Source organism: Phascolarctos cinereus, unplaced genomic scaffold (genome assembly GCF_003287225.1).
Source record: "Phascolarctos cinereus isolate Bilbo 61053 unplaced genomic scaffold, phaCin_HiC Scaffold_9;HRSCAF=440, whole genome shotgun sequence".
Classification (NCBI taxonomy): Eukaryota; Metazoa; Chordata; class Mammalia; order Diprotodontia; family Phascolarctidae; genus Phascolarctos; species Phascolarctos cinereus.
This window is the reverse complement of record NW_027556402.1, coordinates 109,757,914-109,774,492: the sequence shown is the minus strand read 5'-3', so window position 1 is coordinate 109,774,492 and position 16,579 is coordinate 109,757,914. Positions and strand designations below refer to the sequence as shown.

The 16,579-nt window shown below is 38.9% G+C and overlaps 1 protein-coding gene across 2 annotated transcripts in view; it reads left to right on the top strand.

Annotated features, from left to right (window-relative positions):
• The window catches only part of EDNRA (endothelin receptor type A), an 85,206-nt gene extending 69,555 nt beyond the window's left edge, over window positions 1-15,651 (top strand). The window contains exons 5-9 of one of the 2 annotated variants that reach the window (XM_020994059.1): window positions 3,928-4,080; window positions 8,425-8,526; window positions 9,221-9,354; window positions 10,036-10,144; window positions 12,491-15,651. In XM_020994059.1, the coding sequence (XP_020849718.1) occupies window positions 3,928-4,080; window positions 8,425-8,526; window positions 9,221-9,354; window positions 10,036-10,144; window positions 12,491-12,631 (639 nt within the window). In that variant the 3' untranslated portion in view covers window positions 12,632-15,651. The remainder of the gene's footprint in view (window positions 1-3,927; window positions 4,081-8,424; window positions 8,527-9,220; window positions 9,355-10,035; window positions 10,145-12,490) is intronic. The other variant, XM_020994060.2, reaches the window with a different exon arrangement.
• The last annotated feature ends 928 nt before the right edge of the window (window positions 15,652-16,579 follow it).

Genomic DNA, 16,579 nt, shown 5'->3' with positions numbered 1-16,579 from the left:
GGACATGAATAATAAGTTGGAACATGATCAGAGAACTGTAACCATTATGGTGAGATCATGCCATATGAGCATCAGTTGAAGGAACTGGGGGTTTTTAGCCTTCAGAAGACCAGCAAACAGCATTTTAGCTGTTTTCAAAAAGTTAAAGGCTGTTGAAGAGTATGTTGAAGAGTAAGCAGACTTTCTCTCTTTGGTTCCAGTGAGCAAAAGTGATGGAAGTTACTAGGAGGAAAATTTAGGTTTGATATAAGGGAAATCTCCCTTAGAGCCATCCCTACAACTAAATAGGATTCCTCAGGAGATAGCAGATCTCCATTCTCTTAGAAGTATTCAAAAAAAATTTTAAATAAGGTTTCATTGGTGTTTTTTGTTTTTACATCATAGTCACTTCTGGATAATACTCCCCTCTCTAATCCCCTCTGCACCTTGCCCAGCCCTTTCTTGTAATTAAGAAAGTGGGGGCAGCTAGATGGTGCAGTGGATAAAGCTCTGGCCTTGGAGTCAGGAGGACCTGAGTTCAAATCCAGCTTCAGACACTTGACACTTACTAGCTGTGTGACCCTGGGCAAGTCACTTAACCCCGATTGCCTCACCAAAAAAAAAAACCCAAAGAAAAACAGTTCAATAAAACCAATTGACATACCAACTATGTCATTTGGTCCACAAGCCTTTATTAATCACCCATTGTGTTGCGAGAACTATGCTAAATCTTGGGGACAAAAAGAAAGGCAAAAAGTATGATCCTTGTCTTCAAGGAGCTCAAATTCCATCTATCAATAGATAGATGGAATCAATAGATTAGATTGTAAGCTCCTTGAGGGCAGAGACTGTCTTTGGCCCCTGTGCTTAATACAGTACCTGGCATATGGTAGGTGCATGATAAATGTTTATTGATTGAAAAGTCTGGATAACCACTTGAGTATGTTTTAAAGACAATTCTTGTTTAGGTATGGGCTAGACTAACTGGTCTCTGAGGTCCCTTCCAATTCTGAAATTCCATGATTCCTCTCTAATAATCTTTTTTCTCATCTCTTTCTTATACTCTCTTTTTACCTTCTTCCCTACCAATAAGTTAGGCCTGCCATTCTCTACCCTCACCCAACTCCCCACATTCCATTCATTTTAACCATGCTGGCAATAGTCCCATAAGACAAAGTTTCTGACCCTTGTTCTGGAGACATGAAGTAGCCTTTCCCATCCTAGAGCTAGTAAGCCTACTCTCCAAAAATCATGGGGTCAACATCCAGCTTTCCACATTTGACAACAGGACAGGGGGCACTGGGAAAAATACTGTACATATAGCCCTCACATTTCTGGGAGGACAAATAATAAAATAAGGAGTTCTCTCTCTGATGTGGATTTTTTTTACAGTTACAAAGGTAAGAAGTTGTGTGGAAGGAAAAATAAAAGATATCAAAGAAATCCATGAATGAATAGATAGGCTAGTCACATGACAAGCATGAGGCACACCTGATAGTTCCAGCAATTAGTCACTCACTCCTCTGGTGGCCTTGTGCTGTTGAGAGAACAAAAGGAGTGCCCTCAGTACATTGGGCAGATCTCCTGTAGTGCATTTACAGAGGATGTAGGCTAGAGCAGCATATATTGTGTAGGCATGGATGGTTTATGATCTATGAAATTTGGGAGAATACTAACATCACGGAGATCATAGATTCATTGGAGTCAAAGAAAAGAAGACCCTTTCTGTAATTTGTGTTCTGCAAGACATAGCTTAAATTTAGCAGAGATCCTTTGTGGCCTAAATACGCCACTTTGGCATTCCTTTTCTCCACCAGACTTTGCCATTGTGATAGAGAACACAATACCCCAGCATTCGTTCCATCATCAATCAATCTTGGGTTTACTCATCTCTTTACTTGTTTTTATTGCTTAAAAGAATAGAATGATTTTGAATGGACATCATTGGCTTAACTCAATGTCCTACCCATAAAAGGCACTCAGTCAGTTCTTTGCCCATAGAACCATAGGATCACAAAGTTAGAATGAAACTTAGAAGTCATCCAGTCCAATCTCATTTTACAGATGAATAAACTGAGAGGTTGAAGTGATCTGCCTGTGATCACCCAGGAACTAACTGGTAGAGAAAGGATTAGAACCCTGGTCCTCTCACTTTTTCCATTGTATCACATTGTTGAACTGATGTAGAATGGAAACACTTCCAAGGAAACACTTACATAAATAGCCCTAAATAAGTTAATTTCTTTGTAATTTTGTATAACATTTTTATTACTCAGGAGTCATTAATAGAAATACTGTAAACACTACCCTGTGGGCCTCTCATTGTTTGTATTATAATCAGAAATTACCTAACTCTTCATAGACTAGTCCCATCATTTTTTACTGTGGGAACTGACGTGACAGAGCAGGGTATGTCCTTGCTAAATAAACAATCTGGAAGGAAATGATGGGAAAGAAGGGGTTTTTTTCCTTCTCAGATTAATCATTTGAAGGCAGGAAGTCTATAAGTATAGTGTTTCAATCTCCATCTTCATTGAAAATCAAAGTTTTCATTTTTAAAAGGAAATAGAACAGTCCTTGGGTTAGCTAGTATGACCACTTCCCTAACCCAGCAGGAAAGTTAAGCTCAGTCCTCCTTGAGAGATGGTATTCTCTTCAAATGACTTCCAGGTGGTAAGCATTTTTTTAAAAAGCAGTGAAAAAAGTTACTGATGGCTCTAATTTTCCAGCAGTGAGGTCACATAGCATACATACCAGGCAAGGGGTTAACTGCCTATGAAGCCAAAGTAGTCACACTGACCATTCATCAGCCTCATATAGTCCATTCACCCAAGGGATAAAAGCAAACTAGCATCAATAAAATTTGCTGGGAATTTATTAAGTGCCTACTATGTGCTGGGCACTTGCTAGGACCTAGGAATACAAAGACCAAAACAAAACAATCATGCCCTCAAAGAGTTTGTGCTCTACTGTAATCAAATAATAATTGACATTTATTCAGTGCTTTAAAGTCTGTAAAACACTTTACCTACATCATAACATCCAAGCATCACAATAACCTTGTCAAGTAACTATCCCCATTTTAGAGATAAGAAAACTGAAGCTTAGGGAAGTCAAATGATTTTCTGATAGTTACATAGTTAATAACAGCCAGACTTAGGATGTGAACCCAGGTCTTCTGACTGCAAGTTCAGCTTTATCTACTACACCATACTGCCTCTTATCATAATAGCTGGTATTTGGAGAGCACTTTAAGCACTTGCCATATGCTACATAACATAGCCATGACTACATGTTTCAAAACACAGATTAATTTTTTTTTAACCAAAGAGAGGTCTTTATCCAAAAGTATTCAATTGAAACCTAGGTGTTTTTTTTAATTTAAAGTATTTTCTTAAAAATCCATTATTTCATACATGAGGTACTACCACAATTGGTGTAAATTATAGTCCCTTCACATTTCTTGAATTGCTATGGCTAAAAAAAAAAAAATTGATTACTTGGCGGCTAATCTTCCAGGGCTGAGTTTCTGTGTGCTTGGCCAGGCTGGTCCTTGGACAAATCCCATATTGTCTATCACCAGGACCCGGACTTGAAGCCCTTCCAACTTGGGAGCACCTGCCAAAGCTTGCATTCCATTGAGAGAGCCTTCAAGAATCCAGGGTCACCTCTACAGCATGATGGAACATTAGCATATGTTAAGTTTAAAATTCTACATTATTTATGTGCTAGTAAAAGAGTAAGATAATTTTCTGAGTTTTCCACTTAAGAATTGACTTTTTCCTCCCTTGTCATCATTGAATTATTACAACCAGAACAGGGGTACAAACTTTTCTCTATTTATAAGGATCTTGCTGCTGCAGCCTTGCCATTAGCATATTTCAGGGATACTTTGCACTTAATTTGCATGATTATTCTTCTCTTTTCTTCCCCCTCTTCTATTTACAGTTTTACCGAGATGCAAAAGACTGGTGGCTCTTCGGTTTCTACTTCTGTGTACCGTTAGCATGTACTGCCATCTTTTATACCCTAATGACTTGTGAGATGCTCAACAGAAGAAATGGCAGTTTGAGAATTGCACTCAGCGAGCACCTTAAGCAGGTAATAATCATGGTAATGATTTGCATTTATACAGTGCAGTACAGTACAGTACAGTACAAATGTCATCCCATTTGAGGTAAACAGAAAAGAGAACCAAAACCTGGCAGTAGAGTTCCTTCTTGAGCAAATACTTCATGGTCCAAATAAAGTTGTGGATGTAGTAAGTAGGTAGCCCTATGACCTCAAAACCCAAACCACAAGATAGTTTAGTACCATTTTTACAAATGTAGAATGTCACATAATACAGTATGATCTAAGGAAAAGATGACTTACTCATGTAGCAAGAGAGAGAGAGATAACCAATGGACGGCCCACATTGGTATCTAGACAATGTGAAGTAGCTGTTAAAGAGCTTGCCGCCATATTGGATGGATCCAAATTATGGTAGGATATGGTAGCCTGTTCTTGTATAGAGCTTTGCTGTTTTGAAAGCATTTTCACATATGGTATATCATTAGCACTGGACTTGGGGTTGGGAGACTCCTGGGTCAGAATCCCAGTTCCATCATTTCCTTGTGACCCCAGAGCAAAGAGAGAGGCATCATAACAACAACACTGGATTCTGAGTCACAGAACAGGGTTTTATGGCTAGGATCTGCTACTTGCCACTCATTAGAATTTTGTCAGGCTACTTAACCTCTTTGATGAAACTCATTTCCCTGATCTATAAAATGAGGGGTTTAGACTATTCAGTGACACTGGCCTCTTTGCTGTCTCATCAACAAGACACTTCATTTCCCAACTCTGGGCTTTTTCACTGGCTATCCCCAAGTATGGAATGTGCTTCCTTATCACCTCCTGACTTTCCTGGCTTCCTTCAAGTCCCAGCTAAAATCTCATCTTCTACAGGAAGACTTTCCCAATCCCCCTTTTTTAAAAAAAATTCTAGCATCTTCCCTCTATTAGTTATTTCCTATTTATCCTACATATATAGCTTCTCTGTACATATTCGTTTTCTTATCATCTCCCCAATTAGATAGTGAGCTGCTTAAGGGTAGGGGCCTGTGTTCTGCCTTTCTTTGTATTTCCAATGCTTAGCACAGTGCCTGGCACATAGCATGCACTTAATAAATGGTTACTGACTGACTAGCTTTAAATTCCTGATCCTCAATTAAAAATCATCTAAATCTCTGAGAACCTTCACCATAAAATGAAAATCATAATATTTACCCCCCCCCACACCTCACTCACAGCTTGCTATGAAGAAAGTACTTCGTAAACCCTTAAGACACTATTTTTTAATTTATTTTTTGCTCTCGATTGAAACTCCAACTCCCAGTAAAGAAATTCCCTATACCTATGTTGTTTGGCAACTCTTTTGCATCTCAGGGACTTAGAGAGTTGCCTGGGATACTTCAGTTTAAGAGATTAAGTGAATTGACATGAGTCATACAGTCAGTATGTGTCCCACATCTGAAAGCTTATAAATGTGATTATTTTCTTGACACTGTATGGAAAACAATGAGAAGGACAGCTTTTCTTTTTTCAATTAATACACATTTTATTTTCTCCCTCAGTGGGGAGGAAGAAGATGGAAGAGAAACAAATCTTGCTTAAGACATATACATTTACCTCATGCTCCATTTGGGCAGCTAGGTGGCTTAGTGGATAGAGTGCCCTGCCTAAAGTCAGCAAGACACATCTTCCTGAGTCCAAATCTGGCCTCAGACACTTACTAACTGTGTGACCCTGGACAAGTTACTTAACCCTGTTTGTCTCACTTTCCTCCTGTAAAATGAGAAAGAAAGTAAACCACTCCAATCTCTTTGCCAAGAAAACCCCAAATGGTATCATAACTGAACAGTATTTTACAGATGAGAAAACTGAGACTTGAAGAAGTTAATGTCACACAATGAGTTATTTGTAGAGCTGGGAAAATAACCCCATTTTGCAAATAAGAAAATTGATGTCCAGAGAGGTTTGGTGAATAATGCCTCCCACACTGTAGCTGTTCTATAAATAATCTATTAAATTGAATTGAATTGAGTGACTTGATCACATAGCTGGTAAGTGATCTACTGCATTCTAATTATAGAACCCAACTCTTAATTTCTTCTGATACCTAGCAAATACTCTGTTACACCACTCTGCCTACCCTTAGGCACCCTTAGGTCCTTTTAAAAAGCTGCACCAATAAGAACAAATAGGCCACAGGTAGGATCTTCTTTCTGCAAGAGATACCTCTATTCTATTATGTTCCACCTGAGACCACTGTTTTTCCATATTTCAGCTTAACTGGTAATTCTAGAAAATCAAATAAGCACTCACTGGGTAGAGGGGAGGCAACCCTGTCTTTACTGACTCTCCTGAAAACCTTTAGTGTGGTTGTACTAGTCATGTGGGCTTATTATAGGCTTCACACACCTAATACTAGGTGGTTAGGGGCAAGGCAGTGTTACGCCTCCAATCCCCATTTCAATCAGTTTTCTCTTGATGTTGGCTAATCCCAGTTGCAGACAGTCTGTATTTTACGTGGCTAGCTCAATTTCTAAATGTACACACTCTTAGAAAATAAGCACAATGTGTCCCAGTTAATGGCCAAAAGAAAAATCACAACCTGTGATTTTCCTAATCCGGTATAGACTTTGGAGCGCCCAGACCTTCAAAGCCAGTCCAATCCACACTGGCTCCTCTGCTTCATAAAGCAGCCCTATACCTAATAGTTCAAATGGTTGCTGATTCTGGGCCTCAGTTTCCTCATCTATAAAATGATCTGTTAAAGCAGATGATGTCTGAGGGCCCTTTTAGCCACAGATCTGTGTGTATGGTACTGTTCTTTCAACCACACCCTATTGCTTGAATCCCACGTTATGGTTATAGTCGTCCTGCATCTCCAGCTTCCTTCCAGACATCTCAAACTGGATATCCACTCAACATGTCCAAAACTAAACTCATTATCTTTCCCCTTAAAACCTCCCCACCTTTTACCTTCCCTGTCATTGCAGTGGGCAACACCATCCTCTCGCTACCTCAGGTTCACTAAAGAGTTATCTTCGACACTTCAGTCTCTCACCTCTCCCATATCCAATCTGTTGCCAAAGCCTATAAATTTCACCTTTGCAAGTGCTCTCAAACACACTCCCTTCTCTCCTCTGACACTGCCACCACTGTGGCTTGGGCCCTCATCCCCTCACTCCTGGACTATTGCAGTAACCTGCCAACGGATCTGTCCCTTTCAAGACTCTCCCCTCTCTAATCCATCATCCATTCAGCCACCAAAGTGATTTTCCTAAAGTGCAGGTCCAATCATGTCACAACCCTACTCAATAAACTCCAGGGGTTCCCTATTGCTTCCAGAATCAAATTCAAACAAAAATTAAAAAGCCTATTTGCCATTCAAAGCCTTTCATAACTTAACCCATTTTTCCAGTCTTCTCACACCTTACTCACCAACATGTACTCTTTTATCCAATGACACTGGCTTCCTGGATGTTCCACAAACAAAGACTATCCATGTCACAGCTCCAGGCATTTTCTCTAGCTATCTCCCATGCCTGGAATGCTCCCCTTCCTCATGTCTGCCTACTGGCTTATTTGGCTGTCTTCAAATCCCAGCTAAAATCCCATCTTCTTCAGGAAGGCTTTCCCAACCTCTCAATTCTAGTACCTTCCCTCTCTTAATTATTTCCTATTTGTGTGTGTGTGTGTGTGTGAGAGAGAGAGAGAGAGAGAGAGAGAGAGAGAGAGAGAGAGAGAGAGAGAGAGAGAGAGAGAGAGAGAGAGAGAGAGAGAGAGAGCTTGCTTTGTATGTATTTGTTTGCATGTTGTCTCCCACATTAGATTGTAAGTTCCTTTAAGGCAGGAACTGTCTTTTGCCTCTTTCTGTATCCCCAGCCCTTAGCACAGTGCCTGGCACATAGTAAGCATTTAACAAATGTTTTTGACTGATTGACAATAATAATAATAGCTGGCATATATGTAGTACTGTAAGATTTGCAAGACACTTTACATCCATTATAGCTTTTGAGGCGCATAACAACCCAGAGAGGTAGATACTACTCTCCCTGTTTTAGAGATGATTCTCTTGCCCACAGTCACATCTGTGAACCCAGGTCCTTTCTGACTCCAAGCCTGATGTTCTGTCCACTACACTTCTCTGATTAGAAAGAATCATTAGAGCCTAGATTTAAAAGCAAAACAGACCTTGGGAGACACCTAATCCAATCTCTGTTTTACAAACAAGGAACCTGAGGGCCAGTGAAGTTAAGTGACTTTCTTGGCTCAGGTCTCCCAGGAATAGGATTCAAACCAATGTCTACTGACTCAAAACCCAGCATTCTGTCTACTGCATGATGCTACCTAAAATCAGTATTAACCAAAAGAACTCTAATTGCTCATTTTCAGAATGTGGTGTCAGAAGAAGAGGTAACCTTTACTCCTTCCCCTCCTGTGCATAATACCTTTGGGTGGTCAACAACACTTCTCTGTATACAGCTGCTACCCGAGGTTAGTTACAGCCTCTTGCCAGCAGATAAAATACAATCTTTTTGCCCAGCATAACACTCTCAGCCAGAGTTTTACACATTTTACAACTCTGATTCTACTACCCTTATCTTCCCTAAGCCCTCCTTACCTCTTGCCCTTTTCTGTCTCATTGCTGGGAGACTGCTCCCCCTCCCCCAAAATTAAAAAAATTAATAAAAAACCCACATTACAACACCACCAATGAAAAGTTCCTTAAAAGGCATCTGAATGCTAAGTAAATGCAAAATTAGTCATGGTTACAAAGAACAGATGAAGAAATATATATCTTTGTCCTTCCTATTGGTTGAGAGGCAGGGGACTACTAAAGCAGAATACTGAACACATCATCAGACAAAGTATTTGCTTCAGGCATTTTTCCTTAACTATTTTTCTGTGTCCCAAGGTGAGGAGGGCAGAGGGTGGGAGTTTGCAGGCCATCAGCAGGGCAAGGAAGGAGTGACTGTGACATAAGAACAAAAATCATTGTTTTTTTCTTAAATTAACAAAGAGTTCATCTAGAATATTGACTAGTATCTAGATTCTTTACAAGGTTTCTGGAAAACTATTTATCTGACCCTTTGCAAGGACAGGTCTTTCTCTCATGGCTATAGTCACTTTGTGTTATGATTCATCTATCTCAGCATAACTTTCTTTTGTATTTTTTTTTCCTCTCTAGCGCCGTGAAGTGGCAAAAACAGTCTTCTGTTTGGTTGTGATTTTTGCTCTTTGCTGGTTTCCTCTTCATCTCAGTCGAATCTTGAAGAAGACTGTGTACAACGAGAGAGACATGAACCGGTGTGAACTGCTTAGGTATTGCACCAGACATTTACCTATTTCCTCATTCAAAATGAGTAAAATGAAGTTCAAACTTCCCTAGGAGAGAATTAGGGCATTCCCCCAATAGACTAAGGCTTTTATGACTCTATTCTGCACACTTTAATTGTCCCTTTGGGTGTCCACTCTCTTCAAGAAGTCTCCTACTGTTTAGATGCCATCCCTTTGAGGGAGAGCCTCCCTAAAGGAATCATACATTTAAAGGCACAAGAGACTTAAGTCATCCGGTCATTGGGTCATTCAATCCTCTCACTTTGTAGATGAGGAAACTGAATTACAGAGAGGTTAAGTATTTTGCTCATGGTCAAACAGGTAACTAATAGAGTTGGGATTATAGCCCAGATCCCCAACTCCAAATCCAATAACTTTCCACTACAACACGCAAGGAGACAGACAGGGTAGTTTCTTCCCTCCATGTCTGTAGTCTTCCTGCTACTGTGTTTAAGGGTGCTATCCAAACTATGTAGCAGCTTTTGGGGCCAAAAAAAAAACCTTATGAAACTGAGTCTACCATCCTAAAAAAAACAGAATATAGAAAAGATTGGTTGGAAATGGCTTCTGGGCAGGAAGAATGCTTACTTAAGAAATATGTTCTAGTTACCATGTGAAAAAATAATGTATGTTCTAATTATTCTGCTTTATTTTCTTTTGCTCTAGTTTCTTATTGCTTATGGATTACATCAGCATTAACTTGGCAACTATGAATTCATGTATAAACCCGATAGCACTATATTTTGTCAGCAAAAAGTTTAAAAACTGTTTCCAGGTAAGAGCTCTTTAGGAGGTGATTTTAAGAAAAATGAAAAATAGTAACAATAACTGGCATTGTGTATGACATTGTTATTATTGGTTTTATTATTAATACTAATTATATTAGCTAACAAATGATGCTTTATGGTTTAAAAAGCACTTTACAAATATTATCTCATTTTATCCTCACAACCACCCTAGGAGGTAAATGTATTATTATCTCTATTTTTACAGATGAGGAAACTGAGAAAGACAGAGATTAAGTGATTTATCCAGGGTCATATAGCTAATAAGTCTCTGAGGCAGGATTTGAACTCAGGTCTTTCTGACTTCAGATTCCGTGCTCTATTCATGACACCTAACTGCCTAGAGGATGGAGAATGAATAGCAGACCTTGACAATATTAACCTTAAAAGTAACTATTGTTTTCACCAGCTGGAAGAATTGTAAAGAAATTAGATGAGATGAAATTTAATATATATAAAATAATATATATATATATATATACATATATATATATATATAAATATATATATATATATATGTATAATATATCATATATATATATATTATATATATATCTATATATATATATATATATATATATATATATATATATATATCTAATTTAATACATCAAACATCTATCAAGCATCTATGTGCCAGGCATTGTGCTAAGCCTTTAATAGACAAAAATGGAATAATCCCTGCTCTTCATGAGCTTATATTCTACTAGAAATGGGAGGATGGATGGAGAATATAGCATGTACACAAATAAGTATGGCAAGTAAATACAAAAAGTAAGTAAATAATATAGGTAAAGACAAACCATATACAATGTAATCCAAAGTAAATTCAAGAAGGAAAGAACTAATAACTGGTTGAATCAAGAGAAAGTCTTTTTGTAAGAGGTGATACCTGAGCTGTGCTTTGAAGGTTTCTCCAAAGTAGAAGTGAGGAGGAAATACATTTCCAGATAGGGGACATGTGCTATATAGAAAAACATGGAGGCTGGAAAGTTTCAAATAGATGGCATAGCACCTATAGAGCCAGAAACTAGAAAGTAACTCCCATCTGAATTGCAGATAGTTAGCCTTAATTAAATTATTATGGTTTTAGTATGAAAGCATCATAATTAACATAGCAGCCCCATAATATGGAATTTTACTTGTTGCTCCATAAGCTGAATCTTTGGAGTTGATGCTCAAATTGTTAAATATTTATAATAGTCATAAAACTATTCCATTAACCAGGAACATTAATGGCCAGACAAATGCTAATTAATTACTCCTGGGGAGACAGGGAGGCGGAGGACAGCCCATTTTGTTGATCTAAGGACCATTTTATTCTTTTAAAATACTGTAAACATTTTATTCATGTGCATTTTGCCCTGGACACTGTCACCTCCCAATGACTCTACCCAATGTCCCCAGTAGATCTCTTCCTTGGAGCAAAGTACTGTTGTTTGGTCATTTCAGTCTTATTCAACTCTGTGATCCCATTTGGGGTTTTCTTGGCAAAGATACTAGAATAGTGTGCCATTTCCTTCTCTAGCTCATTTTACAAATGAGGAAACTGAGGCAAACAGGATTAAGTGACTTTCCCAGACTGTCTGAAGCCAGATTTGAATTCAAGAAGAGTCTTCTGACTCCAGGCCCAGCACCCAAGCTACCTAGCTACCCCAAAAGTACTGCGAAGTCTAAAACAAATCAACACAATGGTGGTGCCTGACATTGCATTCCTCATCCCATGATTAGTTCACTTATCTCTCTTCAAAGAGGAGAGAGGTAATGCACCACCAGCAGTCCACTGACATCATAATTAACCGCTGCATTGCTCAGAATTCAGCTATGTTTCTGTCTGGTTTTTAAAGGCTACATTACAACAGCACACTGAGAGCTAAGCTGGTACCCTAACTTGCCCAAAGAAGTAGAAAGCACGCTTTGTGACTTTTTACTCATTAAACTACATGGTCTTCCTTTGTTCTTTGCAAAGTGGAAAGAATTAATCAGGAGAGAGACAAAATAACTGTTGGCACTGGAAGGGACAGCTTTTTATTTTATTGCTATTAAACACATATTGTTTTTTTAAGAGTTGGGGCAGGTAGGTGGCGCAGTGGATAGAGCACCGGCCCTGAAAGCAGGAGGGCCTGAGTCCAAATCCGGTCTCAGACCAAACACTTGACACTTATTAACTGTGTGACTCTGGGTAAGTCACTTAACCCCAATTGCCTAAAAAAAGAAAAGAAAAAGAAATTTAAGAGTTAAACTGGTGTTATTCTATAGTTTATTTATAGCTTATTGACTCTTTGGGGGAATTAATTGATAGAATTACATTTTTTCAATGCTTTCCTCTTTTCCAGTCATGCCTCTGCTGTTGCTGCTACCAGTCTAAAAGCCTCATGACCTCAGTACCTATGAATGGAACAAGCATTCAGTGGAAAACCCATGAACAAAACCACCACAACACGGACAGGAGCAGCCACAAGGACAGCATAAATTGATTCCCAGAATACCAGCAATGCCTCAAGCCTTAGGAAGAAAGAAAGACTGATCCCCACAGATGTTCTTCCAGGAAGTTTACCAATTTTGTCCTTCTTCCCTGCCCCCACCCCTGAAGAATGCACTTGAGAACCGCTGTCCAGGAACCTGGTTATGTCTTTTAAGTCCTGTGAAGCTGACTGCTTTCAGCTGACTTGACATTTTTCAGAGATGGCATTCAGCAGTGTTGGGGAGAATCTGGAAAGAACTCTTAGAGTTCTTAGCCCCCAGGGACATATCTGCTGCTTCTGCAGGAAGTGAGAGTTTTCCCCCTATGTGTGACTGGCATACAGTGCACCTTCTGGCTGAGCTCTGCTGGGAAATGGCACCATGAAATGCTGGTGAGGGCCATGAGAAGGAGGACTGTGGACAATATAGTGCATCTCCAGCCTCTTGAGTGTTGAAATTTGTTTTTCTTATAAAACACAGTATGAGTTTAAGCCACATTTGTTTTAAATGTCAGTCCACACCAGTATTCTTTTTTTAAAAATTACATATCTTAGTAGCATAGCCACAATCATTTGCTCTTGTTCTACACATATTTTGTAAAGAAAGCAGTAGATTTAGTGAGCAGTCAGAAAGTAAGTTTTCTCTAAGCAATGATGAATCTATAAAAATGTATGTCTTAAAAGCAGGTACTTAAAACTCAAACTGAAAGCACCAGAAGGTATGATGATGTGCTGTTAATAATAATTGACATTTACTGAGTGCTTTGAATTTGCAAAGTGCTTATGAATGTTACTACATTTGAGCTCCAGAATAGCCCTAGGAGATAGCTACTACAGATAGAATTGTCCTCATTTTATAGATGAGGAAACCGAGGCTCAGAGAGAAGTGACTTGCTCAGGATTACAAAGCTAGGAAATATGAGGCAAGCTTTGAACCCAGGTCTTCCTGCCTGTCAATCTAGTGTTCTATCAGGCTGTAACTCTAAGAATTAGTCTAAGGACTTTTAAAGAAACCTCTTGGGGAAATTTTTTAATGGTCCTTTCTAAGCTAAAGGGCACACTGAAACTCATCATAAATTCCCAAATCACATTTCAATTCCATAGGCATTTACTAATTACTAGAGTTACTTTTAGATTCAAAAGTCATTTTCCATAAGCCCATTCCTTTCTTTGGGGGTATCTATTTCTCCTACAAAATGAAGAGAATGTACTAAGAAGTAAAAGACAAAGCACTTAAACTATTTCTGAAATTTCCAGTAACTGTCACTGACTTAAGAGGAAATGCAAGGAAATATGGAATTCAAAGTCTAAGCCAAGTATCCCATTTTCATTGGAGGTTTTTGTTTGTTGTTTGTTTTCAATTTTAAAGCCTAGTAATCCATACTCTAGCAGCATTTCTTTTGATACATCTGGATATATGTTTTAACTCTCAGTGATTCTCAAAAATGGCTAAGTGATAGCACCAGTTCTTAGCTACTGAGTGTTCCATGTCCATCCTTAGACATGGAACATTAGACATGCTATGTTTCAGTGCCTCTTCTCTCTACTACAGAAGACTGCTAGGAGAGTCATGGGGTTTAACATGTCAGGTTGAAATGTAATCATCCTAAATGCCAACATGGACTTCTTCATATCCTGGGTCCAAAGCGCAAGCCTTCTTCACGTTAACCTGCTCACAAGGTCACCATTTCAAAGTGCTTCCAATGACTTATCCTGGGCAACTTCCCAGATGTTTACAGTCTGTGCACAGCAGAGAGCCTTCAAGTGTACATAGAAACACCATTTGTAAATTTCTTTGCAGAATTTTTTTGAGATTAAATGTCCATGATGTGTCTTTGTGTATGTACATATGTGTGCATATAATATATGCAATTGTGTATCAAACCTTAACCTGATAGTATTATTCAAGAGTAGTGCCCCCTAGTGGATCCTGAAATGTCCTTAGGGGACATTTAACCAAGATGATTAATTCTACATCAGAAGCCTCTTTGTTCCCAAAGTTAGTGACCACGCTTGTCATTCCAAAGGGGGAGGTCCAATACATTGAACAAATGCTGGCTGTGATATACAAGGCCACTGCAACAAGATGGTTTCTTCTTTTTTTCTAACTAATTTTTTTGATTAAGTAACATATTGGGTTGTGTCACCTCCTGTGCTACAGTGATAGGAATGTATTATCTTATAATAACCTCCTGCTGCCACCTCCCTCTGTCCATAGGCACACATAGGCAGCTATGTGTAATGAATAGAGGGTAAGCCATGGGGTCAGGAAGACCTGAGTTCAAGTACTATCTCTAGCATATCATGGTGGAGTGACTAAATCACCTATCCTCTCAATGCCCAGGAAGTTCTTCCTAACTATATGTTTCAGACTATTTGACACAGTTTACAGCAGTAGAGGGAGTTACCATACAGGGCTTTCCCTATCCCGATGAGGTCATCTGCACCAGAAAAAAAAAATAGACAATACATTCATGAGGATGCCGAGAGTAGTGCTAGAAGACAGTGCCAGGAATCCTGCTTTGCTGACACAGAGCTAAGCTCATTTATGGTGCTTCATTTAGACATGATCCGAGACACTGCTCCACCTAAAAACTTATCCTAAGTTCTGCCATTGAAACTGAGAGGCTAGAAAACTTTGCTTATTCAAGTGTTACCCTGTCACATTCCCTTCATTTATTGGTACAGCACATGAAATGACATATGCCTATAACATAAGCTATAGTATTACAAGAATTTTGTTTAGACAATCATAATTGTAAAAACATACACGGTTTCTTGCATATGGATGAAATGTATTTTATAAATCTAGAACGTCATACATTTCTGGCATCAAATAGCAATTGCATGAGCTTAAGTATGTGGGTTGTCAGTAAGCCTAGTAGGAAATAATTATGCTTTTGAGGAGACTAATTTCCACAGAATTTATCATATCTATACAGCAAAGTGACTCCCTACAGAAATGAGCCAGATGCCAAGGTCCCATAATGGAAGTGGCCCAGAAATGTAAAATAAAGCAGATATTCCTACAAGTATTGCTGGTATTTTGATCATTATTCCCACTTTGTTCTCCATAGGAAAAAAAAAAACACATTTCTGTTCCTTCCCTTCACCAATCATTTTTACACACACGTAATTGCTAAAATAATCTTAGAACACAAGTCTGTGTCACTACTATACAAGCTTCAGTGGGTCCCTATTGCTACTAGGTAAGAAATGCGAACTCCTCAGCTTGGTCACTTAAAGCTTTTCATTGTCTGGCTATAATGGATCCACCTTTGTAGATTTCCTTCCCACATTACTTCCATTTGCCCTCTGCTGCAGCCTAAGTGGCTTCCTCGGTGTTTCCCAAATCAGAATACCAGCTACTACCTCTGACTTTGCCGTTCCAGCAGGAGTGATGGTGTTCTGCAAGCTGAGTCAGCAAAAGAAGATTCGACCCAAGAGGAACAAGGAAGTCAAAGATAAGGTCCCTAAGGAGGGAAGACCAGAGAACAAGACTGGCAATTGAAACCAAGGAGTCAAGGCCCAGAGTCAGTCACATCAGGAACTAGAGCAAGGCTCTATCATTGTTAGTAGCTCCTTTTGTTTGCCCCAAGTTCTGTGATCTGCAGGTGGTTCTCTGGTGAAATGTATCCTACCTATCTTACGGAGTTTCTGTTAATTCAATGTCTTTGTCTCTCCAGTGCCTGGCACATAGTAGGGGCTTAACAAATACTTGTTGATTGGTCTGTGGTCAGGACTTTTTAAAAAATTACTCCAGTGTTGTCTTGAATGCAACTAAATTATATACTATACACATACATCTATATGTATATAGTATATAATTTGTATACTAAATTATATTTCCTGCCTCCAACTCAACGAACATTGAAAAGGATGAATACAAATTCCTTAAACTGACATTTAAGGACCTTCCATGTGCAAAGCACTGTGCTATGTGGTATTGATATACAAAGATAA